This window comes from Podarcis muralis, chromosome 17 (assembly GCF_964188315.1).
Source record: "Podarcis muralis chromosome 17, rPodMur119.hap1.1, whole genome shotgun sequence".
NCBI classification, from domain to species: domain Eukaryota; kingdom Metazoa; phylum Chordata; class Lepidosauria; order Squamata; family Lacertidae; genus Podarcis; species Podarcis muralis.
Window position 1 is genome coordinate 31,610,095 of NC_135671.1, and position 17,420 is coordinate 31,627,514.

The 17,420-nt window shown below is 48.3% G+C and overlaps 1 protein-coding gene across 5 annotated transcripts in view; it reads right to left on the reverse strand.

Moving 5' to 3' along the window:
• Positions 1-17,420, reverse strand: part of PNPLA6 (patatin like domain 6, lysophospholipase) — a 73,706-nt gene that overhangs the window by 31,628 nt on the left and 24,658 nt on the right. For all 5 annotated transcript variants that reach the window (XM_028711666.2, XM_028711664.2, XM_028711665.2 and 2 more), the window contains exons 8-19: positions 16,213-16,372; positions 15,159-15,239; positions 13,586-13,714; positions 12,274-12,354; positions 11,451-11,601; positions 10,093-10,176; positions 9,876-9,982; positions 8,839-9,030; positions 5,731-5,808; positions 4,406-4,611; positions 1,951-2,082; positions 707-830 (exon numbers count right to left, since the gene is read on the reverse strand). In XM_028711666.2, the coding sequence (XP_028567499.2) occupies positions 707-830; positions 1,951-2,082; positions 4,406-4,611; positions 5,731-5,808; positions 8,839-9,030; positions 9,876-9,982; positions 10,093-10,176; positions 11,451-11,601; positions 12,274-12,354; positions 13,586-13,714; positions 15,159-15,239; positions 16,213-16,372 (1,525 nt within the window). The remainder of the gene's footprint in view (positions 1-706; positions 831-1,950; positions 2,083-4,405; positions 4,612-5,730; positions 5,809-8,838; positions 9,031-9,875; positions 9,983-10,092; positions 10,177-11,450; positions 11,602-12,273; positions 12,355-13,585; positions 13,715-15,158; positions 15,240-16,212; positions 16,373-17,420) is intronic.

The window sequence follows — 17,420 nt, forward strand, 5'->3', positions numbered from 1 at the left end:
AGAAAGGGGCCACTGTACCCTCTCTCCCAGGAACAACCCTGGGGTGGGTAGGTCTCTTTGTCACGATTACCAGGAAATAGGCCTCTGTTCCAGCAAGACCTCCCCTGAGCAGGTCCCAAGGTTGCTGCAGATAGTTCACCAACTACAGGGGTCTGCTCAGAGGAGGATATGTATCTGCAAGGAATCTAACATTTGCTGTATGTCCCAATGCTCTGCTGGAACAGAGGTCTTTTTTCAGACACCATCAGATCACGCTGGAAGAGAGCAGAGTTTGGTGGTGCTGTGAAATTCTCCGTTGGCAATTAATGGAGTTTCTCCAACCCTACTTGTAGAATCACTTGTCGAATCACTCTGTTTTCCAGTCTGTCTCCTTGAGCCTCTCACCCTGGGACAACCTCCCACCTTGAACTTGTATTTTCTGCTCACTGTTTGCCCAACCAAACCACAACACTTTGCAAGGTGGGAGGAGCAAGTGGGCACAGTTTGGTCTCAGTTATGGCTTGATAACCCTAGAAGTTACCAGTGTCTTTGGTGGGGGAAGTTGGAGGAGAGGGAGAGAGGGACTGTACCCGGGAGCAGAAGCATCTATTCAATGACTTAGAATTGCAGAGTTGGAGGGACTTAGCCAGACACACAGAGCAGGCAAGCTGTCCAGCATTCCTCTCCAATACCCTCTTCTGCAACCCTCCTCTTAATAGCAACTCACCACTCCAATGAGGTCTCCACGGCCATATTCTCCAACCAGCTCCTTCTTGCCGTTGCCCTTCTGGATGACGGAGCGCAGCCGGCCATTCAGCACAATGTAGGTGCAGTCGGACCTGTCGCCTTGCCTAGGAAAAATGGAAAGAGGAGGAAACCATGTTCAAATTGCCCTTCCCCTCTCTGCAGGGCATCTCTTTCGACAGCTGGCTTTAGGGGACAGCAGAGGCCATTACCAAAGAGAGATATAATAATAATAATTTATTATTTGTACCCTGCCCATCTGACTTGTTTTCCTCAGCCACTCTGGGCAGCTCCCAACAGAATAATAATAATAATGCGATAAAAATGGATGCAGGTGGCGCTATGGGATAAACCACAGAGCCTAGCACTTGCCGATCAGAAGGTCGGCGGTTCGAATCCCCGCGACGAGGTGAGCTCCTGTTGCTCAGTCCCAGCTCCTGCCCACCTAGCAGTTCGAAAGCATGTCAAAGTGCAAGTAGATAAATCCCACTCTGGCGGGAAGGTAAACGGCGTTTCCATGCGCTGCTCTGGTTCGCCAGAAGTGGCTTAGTCATCCTGGCCACATGACTGGGAAGCTGTACGCCGGCTCCCTCGGCCAATAAAGCGAGATGAGCACTGTAACCCCGGAGTCAGCCACGACTGGACCTAATGGTCAGGGGTCCCTTTACTTTTACCTTTAATGCGATAAAACATCAAACATAAAAAAATTCCCTAATCAGGGCTGCCTTCAGATGTCTTCTAAAAGTCAGAAAGTTGTTTACTTCCTTGACATCTGATGGGAGGGCGTTCCACAGGGCAGGCGCCACCACCGAGAAGGCCCTCTGCCTGGTTCCCTGTAGCTTCACTTCTCGCAGGGAGGGAACTGCCAGAAGGCCCTCGGCGCTGGACCCCAGTGTCCGGGCTGAACGATGGGTGTGGAGACGCTCCTTCAGGTATACTGGGCTGAGGCCGTTTGTAGAGTGGTTTGGAGAGAGGTTTGGATGGGAGCATGGTGACATGGGGCACATTGGTGGGGGGGGGGGAGGAGGGCCCACTGGGGCTTCCTAGCAAGAGGGTCCCTCCTTCAGCAATGTCCTGGAAGCTCCTGCCCCACTCCCCGCTCTGAAGCAGCAGGAAAGGACCAGAAACTGCCCCGTGGGGAGGATAACTTCAGAGCCCTGCGCCAAGGAGAAATGGAGGGTTCTGGGCAGAGGGTGGGCATGAGTGGTAACAGTGCTTGCCCCTTACCTGTAAAGCGCCCGGCCAGCCTCCACAGCCATCCAGTCAATAGCAAAGTCCATCTGGCGCACAAAGGGAGACATTCGAGCTGCTACCGTGTGAGCCACACTCAGGACCACACTGGGCTGTTCCCGCATAATCCTGGAAGGGAGGAAGAATCGCAGGTTAGTGGTAGAGGCAGTTGCCCCAGTGTGGTCCCCCCCGCAGCCCAGCCCAGCATTTCCAGGGCCAGCCCCAGGAAGCACCTCTGACTGAGACCCAGGAAAGGCCAGCCAGGGCTCACTGCACAAGCCTAGCTGGAAAAGGGCCTGGGCTCAGCGCAAGGGCCAATTCACACACCAGCACCGAGTCACTACTAACGGCAGAACAACCCTCCCCAAACACGGGGAGCTGGACTCTTCTGAAGATGTGTTTTTTTCCTCAGGCTTTTACTGATTGCCAAAGGTGGGCCCTGTCCTTTTGAATGCAAAGATCTTAATTACGATTGTAAGGATAATAATTTTATGATCATGCTTTAAGATCTGTCCTTTTGAACTTTTATCACCTTAAAGATCATGATTTTATGATCGCATACTTTGATCTGCCCTTTTGAACTTTATTTTTTCCCTCAATTTTTTTAAATTTGATTTTACACGTGCAAAATTCCAGTCATACCACACTTTGCAAAAAATAGAAGATTCCCACGAATCTCTGGACTTCCCTCTTCCCCCTCTGTGGGTCTCATTATTAATCCTTTTCTCCTGCATCTTTTACAATAATCCAAATTTTTATATCTCCATTGTATCCATAATTTTTGCTACATTACAAGTGTTATTACAATCCGGCTAACAATTTTAACTCTTTGCAGTGGTCTCTAAGGTAAGTTATAAATTTTCCCTTTTGAACTTGATGACATTGTGCTCATCTTTACCTTCTGTACTTCATGATCATCTGGTCTATTTATTTATTTTTAATTAACTGGTGTGGCTTTTACTGGCTTAAGTGGATGGTTTTACTGTACGCTTGAGTTTCACAGAACAACATTTGGATATATTTTTTTAAAAAAATAGTAACCAGTTTAATTCATTGCCCTAAATAAAGTAAATGAATCATAAATATTAAAATAAAAAAATGGGGACTGTCATAGTACCAGTTTCAACCATCCCAGCCAATCTTTTTGTTTTCAAAGAAATTAGCCAGAATGCTGAAAAAATGATTCCAGCGGCTGCTTTGCTACTCAAGAAAAGAAAGAATAATCCTTAATGGTGGAGGATAGGAAAGCCCCCCTCCTCCCCCTGTCCCCGGACTGTAGCCACATTACCAGAATGAAGAAATGAATGGAATCTGGGATTTCCATTCTGCCCACCTGACCCTCCCTGGATCACATAGCAGAAGAGAAAGGATGGCAAAGGCGAAGAGAGCAGAAGTAACTAGGTAAGACTTGAGGAACAATATCAAGAGTCCAGGAGTGAGCAATGACAGGTGGGCAGGTGAGGAAAAAACAAGTACCACATGGCAAGGCGTGGGTGGAGGTGTGTTTGTCAGTTTGCATTTCTTAGTGCAGAAAGCATTGATCTGATGTGTGTGATCTTTCCTATTCTACTTAATTCAAGAGGGTTCTAGAAGCTTCTCTGTGTGAAAGAAACAAGCAGAAGCTTCCTGATGTTTGGGTTATTCCTTCAGAGAAGCTGAGTACAGCTGGCTCAAACTGGTCCTGTTATCTCTTTCTGTCAAGGTCATGCTGATTGTAATAAGGGTATACAACAAAGAAAATCCCCTGTGTTGCAAAGCAGAAAACTCTGAACCACCACAAGCAACACATGGCTAATAATGTATTAACAATAAATTTATAACATTATATTGTTCCTCAATTTATAAACAACAAACACATAAACGTGCATAAAGTCACAAATGATAGGAGTCCAATAAATGTTCCATCAGCTTACTACACTTTTCAGTGATTGCTGATCCATTGCTATTAGATGTACTTGTGTGGACAATCTATTTGCTGATGAAGAATCATCTTTGAAACAGGTTAGCAGAGTGTGTAACCTGAAGCATATGTAACCCGAGGTACCACTGTACATTCTTAGCTGCGTGTTGCTTGTGGTTGTTCAGACTATAATAAGAGTCCAGAAGGAGCCTGGGTTTCACTTTCTATCTCTTTTCCTTCTGGTGTGGTGTTCTGCACATAGATAGTGTTAAGGTTTAGTCTTATTATAAGTTACTGTAAGCTTAGGTTAAGTCTGCTGCAAGTGGATCCCTTATGGACAGTGCCAATCCTGAATGTATTGGATCTGTGACCATTATGCTCATTTGCCTTCAGTAGCAGTAAAGCTCTGCTGGATGAAATACAATTGCCTCTGGTCTATTTTTTTGAGAATCCTGCAACGTGTTTAAGTTTTTATTCTGCTAACCATACGCTGGAATCTGCTCTGGATCAATATTGAGTACAATTCCATGACCGCATTCCCGTGCCACTCACTCGTAAAAGTCGGACTTGGAGATCTTGAGGAAAGTGCAGTCCCGGTTGGCCTTGATGGTGAAGATGAGCGGCTCCCCAGTAAGCACGGCCAGCTGGCCCACCATCTCTCCGGGCTGTGTCAGGAAGAGGCACACGTCTTCGGCCTTGTCAATCATCCTCTGGTAAACGTGCAGGCAGCCCCAAAGCACAAAGTGCAGACTGACATCCTGGCAAGAGAGAGAAGCGTGAGCAGCGTCTCCCCAGGGAACAGGCTCACTTTGCAGCATGAAACCCAACAGCAGAGCTCTAGAAATAGCACAGCACTATTTTTTAAAAAAATATTTTATGAAAGTTAAAGTTAATTAAACAATAATAAAAGGAAGCGGAGGGTGTGGAGAAAGGCTTGGGGAGGCAGGATTTGCTAAGAAACATGTCCATCAAACATTGGGGGTGGGCAGCACTAGATGCAGTCTACTGGTAAAGGCAACTATTTTATGAGAGAGAGGGTGACAAAGAGAGGGGAATGTGCACTTTCCAATTCTTTCCTGTGCTGCATCATTGCATCCTCTCACTATATTTTGTGTGTGTGTGTGTGTGTGTGTGTGTGTGTGTGTGTGTGTGTGTGCTAGTCCCGTGGGTTACCCGAGAGGCAAGGTCCAAGTCCGGTCTGTGGTCAAAGGTGCAACATGGAGGCAGTCCGTAGGAGCGGAAGCTGGGTGCAGGGCAGGGAGTCGGGTGAAGTCAGGAACAGGCATGCAAGCAGGGAGCCAGGGCGGGTCAGGAGCTCAGGCAGGAAAGCAGGACAGGGTTCAGGCAGGAACTAGCAACCAACAAGGTTGCTCCCGCAACTTGGGACTGGGGCTGGCCGGCATTTATCTGCCCCTAGGCATAGGGTGGCCCCGATCCTCTGGTGACTCGCCTCTCCTGGCCTGGAGGTGAGCACTCCTCCTGCGGGAACTTACTTCCCTCCGCCTCTCTGCCCTGAGCCTCTGCAGCTCAGGAGAGGCTGGAGGGTTACCGGACCCAGAGGCAACCTCAGCTTCCTCTGACAGGGCTGAGAGTGGAGCACCTGCAGGCAATGGGTCCTCCATCCCCTCAGGAGCCAGAGCAGACTCAGCTGGTGCCTGCACCTGAGGATCCAGCACAGGTGACGACCCTTCAGGCTCATGCCCCAGCCCTGGATCAGCTGGTTCTGGAGGCGGGGAATCCTGTGCAGGCTGGGATCCCTCAGGTTCAGCATCCGAGTCCGAATCCCAGGCCATCACAGTGTGTGCGTGTTTAACACTGCACCCCATCCTCCCTCCTCTGGGCCAGACGACTTTGCTGGTGCCACCCATAAAACTTACTTGATCTCCTTGGCGGGCGATGACGGTCCCAGCCTTGGCATGGTGCAGCAACACCCGGTTATTGAGCAAGGAGGAATCCTGTGGAAAAAGAAGAAGGGTGAGGGCAATCTGGGACAAGGGTGTGCTATCAGGGCTGTAGTCCAAGCCCTGCAAGAGTGAAGGGCCATTAGAATATTAAAGGTAAAGGTACCCCTGCCCGTACGGGCCAGTCTTGACAGACTCTGGGGTTGTGCGCCCATCTCACTCAAGAGGCCGGGGGCCAGCGCTGTCCGGAGACACTTCCGGGTCACGTGGCCAGCGTGACAAAGCTGCATCTGGCGAGCCAGAGCCGCACACGGAAACGCCGTTTACCTTCCCGCCAGTAAGCGGTCCCTATTTATCTACTTGCACCTGGGGGTGCTTTTGAACTGCTAGGTTGGCAGGCATTAGAATATTATTATTAGAATATTAGAATATTATATGATCCCAAAAACTGTTTGAGGCATTTTCTCCTCTCTCATATGTTATCCCAAAAAACCCTTCCTTAAAGGGGGGAGGGAGGTTTTTACACGAGCCAGAAGAACAAGGCTTTTTCTTCTTGCTTAGATGTTACAGTGAAAATGGGTCTCTCTCTCTGGAATGTCAGGCTTAGGCGGGTAGAGATAAGAGCAAGGTTGAATGGGTGTTACTGTAACCCCAGACAGGGGGAGGCTGAAAAGGAGGAGGGTAACACAAGAAACAAAGCTATATCTTATTGCTATTAGTGTAAATCACATGTTTTACATGTGAACACCTGCCTATGCATTCTAAGGGGTATAAAGAGCTGACACGCTCAGAACTGGGTGTGCAGATTGCGAGCTTATCGCGCTGTGCCTTAGTCCTGCATATGCATTTCAAATAAATCCTTTTGAATCCTGCAAGGTTGATTGCCACTTTGTGTGAATCTGTGCTCCGGGGACCCAAAGGCAAATATGGAGAAAGTCGAACAAGAGGAGCCAGGGTCTCCGACACCCGGTGGAGCAAAAGGAGCCAGGCCAACGACCGATCCTGCATCAAAGAAGCCAGGTCCTCAGCATGTCAAGGCCCATGGAGAGCCCAGCTCCTGCAGTGGCAGATGTGGGGTAGCTGAGCTCCCAGAAGGGAAACAACTTGCTGGGCCAGATGAGGAAATCAGCACTCTTGAAAATTCCCAGGCCTGATTGTGACAGGTGAACATTGCACAGGCTCTCAACCCAAGCATAGTAAAAGAAACATCAACCCAAGAAACGAAACTAATATGGAACCGGTCTAGCTATCATGGCTCGCCTCAAAGACCCTGGGGACTGCAGTTGTCTCAAGGCACCAAGACTCACCTCCTTTCCAGGCCTCAAGAGGCTCTGAAGCTTAAAGCAGTTGGATGTAAGTCCTGACCCCAATTGTTTATGTAATTTACAGGGCGTTTAATTTCTGTTAATTTCAATGCAAATTGACCTGATCGGCACCTCCCAGACTAATGTGTAGATCAGAACGTAATTATTCTTTTACGAGTTTCGCAATCAAGCTTTTACGAGTTTTGCAACTGCGGTTCTTGAGTGACTCCAGACTGTCGGTATTTTGTGGGAGTGATTCAACCGCATGTCAGAAATTTAGGTTTCTGCAATTAAGGAGGATTAAATAATGGGCCCTGCCGCCAACATATCCACAACCAACTTCTTACAGGTAGGAGGAAGACAGTGTGGGATTAAGAACTGACTGATGGAAAGATCCATAGCCTTTGAAACCTTAAGTTCTTTTTCCTAACCAGTTTTTAAAATTGATTTTTAAATTCCTTTTACTGTAATTTTGTACGTTGTATAACGCCTTGCTGCATCCCCCCCAAAAAAGCTCAGTCTATGAACATTAAAATATATATGAAATATATATTTAAAAGCCTCTGCACAAACAAATAGAGAGAGCTCACTACTTGTGATCCCCAGCAACTGGAAATCAGGGACGTAACGGGACAAAACTAACCACTGATGATAAGAAGCCTCTTATGTGGCCTTGAAAACAGAGCAATCGAGAATTTCTGAAACAATGGGATATTAGCTCTGCCCAAGGCGTGATGGAGAACAGCAACAACCGGGAAAAGATAGACATAATATTTTACAAGGACAGGAAGAAACATCAAGGACAGAATAATTGCCACACACAGGAAGAACAAGGATACAGTTTGAGTGCCTCACCTGTAGTTTTATAAATCATTTAATGCATGGGTAGGCAAACTAAGGCCCGGGGGCCAGGTCCGGCCCAATCGCCTTCTCAATCCGGCCCATGGACGGTCCAGGAATCAGAGTGTTTTTACATGAGTATAATGTGTGCTTTTATTTAAAACGCATCTCTGGGTTATTTGTGGGGCCTGCCTGATGTTTTTACATGAGTAGAATGTGCGCTTTTATTTAAAATGCATCTCTGGGTTATTTGTGGGGCATAGGAATTCATTCATTATTTTCCCCGCAAAATATAGTCTAGCCCCCCACAAGGTCTGAGGGACAGTGGACCGGCCCCCTGCTGAAAAATTTGCTGACCCCTGTTTTAATGTGTCAGTACGAATGGAAGTCGTTAATATTGCAGTTGTCGTATAAGGGATTGTCATTTTGACCGGAGTGTAATTGAAATTAATAAGATTTTGGAACGCAGAAATAAAGTAAATCATCCAACCATCAATTCTAGCATGCCGGGGTGGGGCAGAGTGGGGCTGAATGATATAATTTGGCATCTGAATGATTGGTATTAGGAACTGTATTATAATTTAGCATTGTTAAAATGAGGCTATTATTGGTTTACAGTGGTACCTCGGGTTACAAACACCTCGGGTTACACTTAGGGTTACAGACTCTGCTAACCCGGAAGTAGTACCTCAGGTTAAGAACTTTACCTCAGGATGAGAACAGAAATTGTGTGGTGGCGGCGCGGCAGGCCCCATTAGCTAAAGTGGTACCTCAGGTTAAGAACGGTTTCAGGTTAAGAACGGACCTCCGGAACGAATTAAGTTCATAACCAGAGGTATGTATTGTACTGTAATTGTAAACTAATAAAAAATTATGTGACCTTGGAAAATAACCAATTCCCATGCAGAATGAGACGTAAGGGATCCCAGACGGAATCTACCTCAATCTTCATGAGCTTGACCAGCTCCCGCTTGGCAGCCTCAAAGATGGCGCTCGTCTGGCATCCTTGGTAGGGGCCGAATGGGCAGTCACCCGTTGCAGAGTCGTCCTCGCAGTAGTTGTAGTGGTAGATCCCAGACGGCTGTTCCTCCACCGTCACAGACTTCCGCTCCCGGGGCTCATGAGATGTCGACTGCCAAGGATGGTGACAAGGTAAGGTCAGGTAGGGGACAGAAGGGGCAAGAAGCTACTGGAGAGGAAGGCTCCCGCGAGAGGGAAAGGAAAGAAACCCACCATCTCCACCAGGCACAACCCGTTTTTTTATATACTGTATAAATACACTGGAACCTTGGGTTTGTTTGTTTTTTACTTTTCCAATTCAAAGTTTTACAATCAATTATCCAACAACCAACATAAAAACAAGATTACAAAGATTCTCCCGAACTTCCCTCCTCCCCTCTGTGGGTCCTTTCATTAACCATTTCCTCCTGCATCTTTTAGAATAATCCAAACCTTTTACATCTCCATTATATCCAAAAATAAACTACAAGTGTTATTCCAATCCTACTAATGATTTTAGCTGTTTATAAAGGCTTTTAAGATAATTTTCCCCCATTCCTTGTTAAAAAATTGGTCTTCCCGATTTCTCCTTTTGCCCTTCTAGGCTCTGACACTTTCTGGTTTAAATTTCTGATTCTTTGCTTCTTTTTGTTATATGCTTGCACTTTGGTTGTTGCTATTGAATCAGTAAGAAAAATGAAACAATGCAAGAGTTTCTACAAAAGCAGAGTAATTCTAATTCTCTCTCACCTGAAGTCATCTGACTGAGATTACAACCACACACCACCACCTGACAGACTCCATCTTAGGGAAACCCAGCCAGATGGGTGGAGTATAAAGAATTAATATTATTATTATTATTATTATTATTATTATTATTATTATTATTATTATTTCCCTCCCTTGCTGTGTATCTATCTAGGGCAGCAGCAGCATCCCACAGGCACCGGCGGCGCATCCCAATCGCCAGAGACTCACCCGGGCGAAGCCGGCCAGTGAGACGGAGCTGTCTTCCTGAAGGGACACTGAGATGCGGCCTCGTTCGTAGGCCATGTCAAAGTCTGAGCGGGGCCCCTTCTGGATCCCTGGGTGAGGAAAGAACACCAGAGAAATGGAGCAGACTGAGCCCAAGGCCCGTGGATGCTGCATCTCCACAGGAAGGCAGAAGGTGGTCAAGGCAGAGAGAGACACATACCTGAGATATCAACTGGCATGGAGATGCAGCGACTCAGCAGCGGGGCAGCGGGAGGTTCCAGCAGACCTGCTTTCAACGGGTCACCTGGCAGTATAAAAGGCTGTCACTCACCAGACCCAAGAGACATGTGGGCACCTCATGTTAACAACAACAACAACAACAACAACAACAACAACAACAACAACAACAACAACTTTATACCCCGCCCATCTGGCTGGGTTTCCTCAGCCACTCTGGGTGGCTCCCAACAGAACACTAAAAACAGAATAAAACTTCAAACGTTAAAAACTTCCCTAAACAGGGCTGCCTTCAGATGTCTTCTAACAGTCAGATAGTTGTTTATTTCCTTGACATCTGATGGGAGGGCGTTCCACAGGGTGGGCACCATTACTGAGAAGGCGCTCTGCCTGGTTCACTGTACATTTCTCACAGTGAGGGAACCGCCAGAAGGTCCTCGGAGCTGGACATCAGTGTCCGGGCTGAACAATGGGGATATCCTTCAGGTATACTGGGCTGAGGCCATTTAGGGTTTGAAAGGTCAGCACAAACACTTTGATTTGTGCTCGGAAACAAACTGGGAGCCAATGTAGGTCTATTAGGACCGGTTTTGTATGGTCTTGGCGGCCACTCCCAGTCACCAGTCTAGCTACCGCATTCTGGATTAATTGTAGTTCCTTGAGAAAAGAGTTCGCTGAAAACAGAGATTTGCTTCTTTTAGCGCTGACCTTCATCTGGCTCCAGCCTTGACAGATACGTACACTTGCCAAGGCCAAGAGTATGCAGGGAAAGGAGCGAAGAGGGGAGAATCAGCAGAGACAATGTGGGGTGCTGCTCTCCCAGCTGCTATGTAACTTGGACAGAGACCTGCAGAGGCTGTCAGTGGCATCACAGCCTCCCTCCCAGCTCCTGTGGTGCCATAGTGAGGGAAACCACTGGAGGCAGAAGCCAAGCTTCTTTGCTGCCCCAAACATTGGTGCACCAAAGAGAAACTGCTTAAATTTCTGCCTGCTCGGAAGGAGTAAAATACAGCTGTCTGGAGCACAGTAGACAAGAGGGCAGGCTCACGCTGCTCAGAAAATTGACAACCCAAACTTGTCTCCCCTGAGCTCCACTTTTGATTCCAAGAACAGCCCTTATTTCCTTCCCCCGGAACGGACAGCTAAATCCACGCCGGAGGCGGCATCCTTTGTTTTTACCTCCCTCGCCTCATCTGCGTTGGGGAAGTTGAAGGTCAAGCTGGGGATGAGCTAAATGTTTAGCGGTTGGGGCCTGCAGAGCACCAGGCTCTCTGGAAACAGAGGACCCACCCACAGCCTCCCCATGGACAAGTCAGATGCACACGCGTCAAATTCCCTTACCTTGGTCCCTTGAGGAAGCTTCCCCCTGCCTTCCAGAGCTATCCTTGGCATCCTCGATGGAGGAGGCGCTAATGACACGCTTGCTGTGTCGGACGGGGCTGGTACGAGAGGTGTGGCCCGACTGGGGGAATAGCCGCAGCGGTTGCATCTCCTGGGGATGGAGAACACAGGCATGTTTGTCCGAATACATTTCTGAGCACAATTCAAAGTGTTGGTGTTGACCTTTGAAGCCCTAAACGACCTCGGTCCAGTATATCTGAAGGAGCATCTCCACCTCCATCGTTGTGCCCGGACACTGAGGTCCAGCGCCGAGGGCCTTCTGGCGGTTCCCTCACTGCAAGAAGCAAAGCTACAGGGAACCAGGCAGAGGGCCTTCTCGGTAGTGGCGCCTGCCCTGTGGAACGCCCTCCCATCAGATTTCAAAGAGATAAACAACTACCTGACATTTAGAAGACATCTGAAGGCAGCCCTGTTCTAGGAATTTTTAAATGTGTGACATTTTAATTTATTTTTAATCTTTGTTGGAAGCCGCCCAGAGTGGCTGGGGAAACCCAGCCAGATGGGTGGGGTACAAATAATAAATTGTTGTTGTTGTTGTCGTCACATAAGCAGGGGTGAAGGGGGTGGTAGTGGAGGAGAGATGCTGCCCGCCAAAGCCTTTTGCTTAGCTTAGAAGCCCTAACCCCTAACACAGTGGAGGGAAAGTGGGATGCGTTCTGGACATGATCAGGGAACAGGTACGGTTGCTTCCTACTCTGAAAGCAGATTCCAGCCGGACAAGGGTAGGGGAGAGAAGGTGGAATGGGTTAGGACAGGAACTCACGTGGCTGAAAAGCTCATTGGTCAGGCCAAGGTAGTTGTGCAAAGCCAAGAAGGTGACTCTCTGAAGGCGCACCATGATGATCTGAAAGGGAAAGAGGCAGAAGGGCAGGTCAGTTGCACAATTTCCTTGCAAGGGGAGCTTTTCAATTCCCTTTTCAATACTCTCAGTCCGAGGGTCGCTTCAGTCCGATAAATAGCTTGTGGGGTTCTCTATAGCAGGGACTGGCGAGGAGGTTTCAGAAACCTCTCTTCTCCACCACCGCATCTTTCAAGGACTTGGAAGCTACTTGGGTTATCAAAACGACTGATTCCCACAATTCTGCCTTGGATTGGTTAAATCCAAATGGCATTTGCATGCCTAGAAGACGAACCCCCCCCCCCCCAAAGGATAAAAGCCTCCAGCAGCTGTTAAGTTCCTGGGCATGCCTTGGCTGAACACTTTCAGAGATGCGGTGTTCTGAAGATTGTGACAAGTGGGGGGTGAACCCTCTTTTCCCCTCCATTTTTATCATCATCATCTCGTGGCCTGCTTCTGCCAATCATGGGAAGAGTCAATGACTTACACAAAGACACACAAACATCCCAGAAACCCCTATTCAACCCCCACCCATGGCAAGTATGTGGACTTAACAACATGATCTGGAGGTCAACCGTTGTGCATATAGGCCATTCCAAATGCATGAACCAGTGTCAGTCTGCTGCCAGCAACTCCCGGCTGGTTGCCCAGGAACGTATAAAGACAAGGAAATGTTTCTTACCGTCCGCTTTTTATTCAGTATTTACAGAGAGAGGCCTCTGGGATAATGGCGTTGTCCCGAGTGAATCTCCACCCCGTCTCTCCCACTTCCTCATTCATCATTCTCATCGTCTCCTCTATGGGTGCTGCAATGTGCCCTCTGTCTTTGAGCTCTTTGCTCTCCTACTTTCAAGGCTCGCCGGGTTCTGGGAGATGGAGGGCCTGGAATGCTTTCTAAAGACACTGTGTCCGTTGGCTGTCACCCCCTTGGTGCATCTTCCTCTTCCTCCTCCTCTTCCATTATTTCCCAGCTTTCCCCCTCATCTGCCTCTGAGCTGCGACCTCCCGCAAACCCCAGTTGTATATCTAAACAGTCTTCCTTTTCCTCCTCCCTGCTCAAGCTGGGGAGGTGGTCTCCACCATTCCTCCTCTGCCCAGTCCCTGACAACCAGAGACTAGAGAACAGAGATGGTGGAGGTGCAGAAGTAAGGGGAGGAGACACAGAGAGAGAGAAGGACGGGGGGCAGAGAAGGAGAGACCACTCTGGAGACAGTGAAGCAATGGGCAGGGCACTCACCTGCACCACCCGGACCAGGCTCTCAGGGTACTTCTCAAAGACAGCCGAGAAGGCCTCCACTGGCAGACGCAGGACTGTGGAGTCCTCAGCTACCCGTGCAGAGACTGTCCGGTATGGGCGTTGGTGACCCTGTTGGGAAACTAATCTTAGAACAACAGGGGGCTGGCCCCTGATTCGACCCACACCCACCGCTCCAAAGAGCCCATCTTCCTAGACAACCATGCATTTTTTGTCAGAAGGCAGTGTCAGTACGCCTTTCAACCAATGTCAGTGACTGGGCTAGGCAACTGGAGCACTTTCAGAGACCCTCCAATCCTGGAAAGCAGGTCTCAGTGCACTGGACTCACAACTGTGAATTGTGAGCACCAGACTCAGCAGAGTATAAATAGCATGGAAGCTAGCTGTGAAGAATAACTGCTTTTATTTCTAATAGCTACTACAAATTAAAGAACTACTGGCTTGCATGGGTGTTACAGCTCCCACTCAGCCATCTAGTCACTACATAGATAAGACTCTCTCCACACACGCAGTCAGGCAGGAGCGGAAGAAGAGAAGAGTAGTTTCCACCCCCTCCTTTCTCAAAACATCAGATCAGGAGATTCTTGCAATGGGAGGGGGTGAAAATATCAATAGGCAGACGCTTAAAACGGGGAAGTGGCGGGGGAGAGAGGAACCTGTGGGGCCCCACCAAGTGTTGTTGGACTCCAACTCCAACCCTAGCCAGCACGGCCAATGGTCATGGAAGATGGGAAGAAGAGAAGAAGAAGAGTTTGGATTTGATATCCCGCTTTATCACTACCCGAAGGAGTCTCAAAGCGGCTAACATTCTCCTTTCCCTTCCTCCCCCCCAACAAACACTCTGTGAGGTGAGTGGGGCCGAGAGACTTCAGAGAAGTGTGACTAGCCCAAGGTCACCCAGCAGCTGCATGTGGAGGAGCGGGGAAGCGAACCCGGTTCACCAGATTACGAGTCCACCGCTCTTAACCACTACACCACACTGGCTCTCTCCAACACCAGGCGTTGTTGGACTCCAACTCCAACCCTAGCCAGCACGGCCAATGGTCATGGATGATGGGAGGTGGAGCTTAGCAACAGCTGCAGCACCATGGGTCAGCCCCCCTGGGCTTAAACAGATCTGGATCCTTCTGCTCCACCAATTCCATGACACAGAAGAGATCATGGTGCCTCGGCTGCTGCTAGCCTAGGAATCGGTCCCTACCTTTAGCTCATCCCGTGGGGCAAGCCAGGGGAGGGAGTGGCACAGGTGGGAGAAGGCGCAATGAGGCTGGAGCCCACAACTAGAAGAATGTGGAGCCTGGAGCCACATGGTGGAAATGGCAAGGAAGCAGATTTAGGCTGACGACGAGGTGAAACTTCGTAACTGCAAGAGTTGTCTGACAGGGGAACAGACTTGCCTCAGCAAGGGATGGGGTCTCCTCCCCTGGAGGCTTGGGATGCTGTGGTTGCATCCTGCATTGCAGTCCCTGCGTGGAGGAAGGGGCCAGACTAGATGGCTTCGCAGGCCCCTTCCGTATCTAGGATTCTAACAAGCTGAGGAGGACAAGGATCCTACCGTGATGACGTCCAGGATGCTGAGGAGGCTGTGTACGCTGTCACCCGGAAAGACCTCCTTCACAAGGGTCTCTTTCCCATCCTGAATCAAACAAAGAGATTTAATTTTTTTTAACAATTGTTTATTTGGTTTTCAAATCAAAGTTTTACAATCACATATCCAATTTATAACAAGACTCCAAGGAATCTCCTGGACTTCCCTCCTCCCCTCTGTGGGTCCTATTGTTAATCATTTCCTCCTGCATCTTTTATAATAATCCAAATCTTTTACATCTCCGTTCTGTCCAAAATTCAACATTAAACTACAGTCGTACCTCGGCTCCCAAAAGCCTTGGGAGTCGAACGTGCCGGCTCCCAAATGATCAAAAACCAAAAGTGAGTGTTCTGGTTTTCGGATGTTTTTTGGGAAGCCAAATGTCCAGTGCGGCTTCCGCTATTGTTTCTAGTGCGCCTGTGCAATTGGAAACCAAACTGAAGCCACACCTTGCTTTCTGAATATTTCGGAAATCGAATGGACTTCCAGAATGGATTCCGTTCGACTTCCGATGTACGACTGTACAAGTGTTATTCCAGTCATGCTAACAATTTTAACTGTTTACAATGGTTTTTAAGATAAATTATAAATGTTCCCCATTCCTTATTGAAATGTTGGTCTTCCCGATTTCTGATTCTTCCAGTCATTCGGCATTTTGCCCATTCGGCATTTTCCATCAACTTAATCTGCCATTCTTTTCTGGTAGGGCCTCTGTCTTCTTCAACCAAACAAAGACATTTGCAATTGGCTAGCCGCGCTCAGACCCAAACAGAGCACCCCTCCCCACATCATCCTTTGCAGGAACCGCAATCAAGGTCTCCCGCACAAGCCCCACTGGAACGAACAAGAGCTGCATGCATCTGTGCCAATGTGTCTTGTGCAGCTCTGTTCGTTCCCTGCCGCGACGAACGCCAGGCCATGCCCAACTCTTGCCCTCTGAGCCGCATAGCCATGCACGGCTATGGAATCGTCCCCATGGAGTTTCCTGATGTTGCCCGACTGAGCTCCCCGCTGGCCTTACCTGCTCAGACAGGAAGAGCTCCAGCTTTCCGTCTTGGACCACGTAGATGCTGGTGTCAGGCTGACCCGGGCGAAAAACGTACTCGCCTTGCTGGCACTGCTGGAAGGTCATGTGCTTGCACAGCTCCAGGAACAAAGGCTTCTCAAAGTGGCCTAGCACCCTGCGAGGAAGGAAGAGGGCACCATCACCACAACACTCTCCTTGCACCATGCCATGCCCCTGAAGAGGGTTCAGAAACACCAGCTAGTTCAGAAACATCAGAATTCAGTTGCTCACCGGAGAAAGACGGTTTGAGCATATTACACCGATCCCGGTCTGACTGCCCTGGCCACCGATTAGTTTCCGGGCCCAGTTCAAAGTGCTGGTTTTGACCTATAAAGCCTTAAATGGCTCAGGGTCACAATACCTCAAGGACCACCTCTTTCCATATGAACCTACTAGGACCCTGAGATCAACTTCTGAGGCCCTTCATCGTGCGCCTCCTTCACGAGAGGTCCAGAGGGTGGCAACACGAGAACGGGCCTTTTCTATAGTGGCTGTGGAATGCTCTCCCCAGGGAAGTTCGCCTGGCGCCTTCATTATACATCTTTAGACACCAGGCGAAAACATTACTCTCCAACTAGGCCTCTGGCTGATTGACATCCAGTGCCCTTTTAAAATTTATTGTGGACATGGGGAATTATTGGGTTGTTTTTGTTTTTATTACATGTTCTGTGTTTTTATACTGTGATTTTGCGTTAAGAACCATCATGAGATCTGCAGGTATAGGGTAATATACTACTACTAATAATAATAACTAATGGCTATTTGCTCTGGGCTGGCTGCAAAACCCATAAGGATAGCAGCAGCAAGGCATTCCTTTTAGGTATAATCACAAACGATATTCCTGACAATCAAAGGAAAGCATTCCTCTATGTGACAACAGCTGCCAGGATGCTCATAGCAAAAAATTGGAAAGGGAGAAAAATTCCATCAATGAAAGAACGGGAAATTAAATCTTGTGAATATATACATCTGGCAAGACTCACAGCATTCATAAGGGGACAATCGGACCAAAAATTATTAAAAGAATGGGGATGTGCTAAAGAGTATATGAAAAAACATTGTTCTGGAGTAAGTATATCGGTATGTAATGTATGAAGCTTTGCAGGGTTAAAGAAAGAGATAAATGGTGCAAAATGTATAAAGATAATCTACATTAGACACAA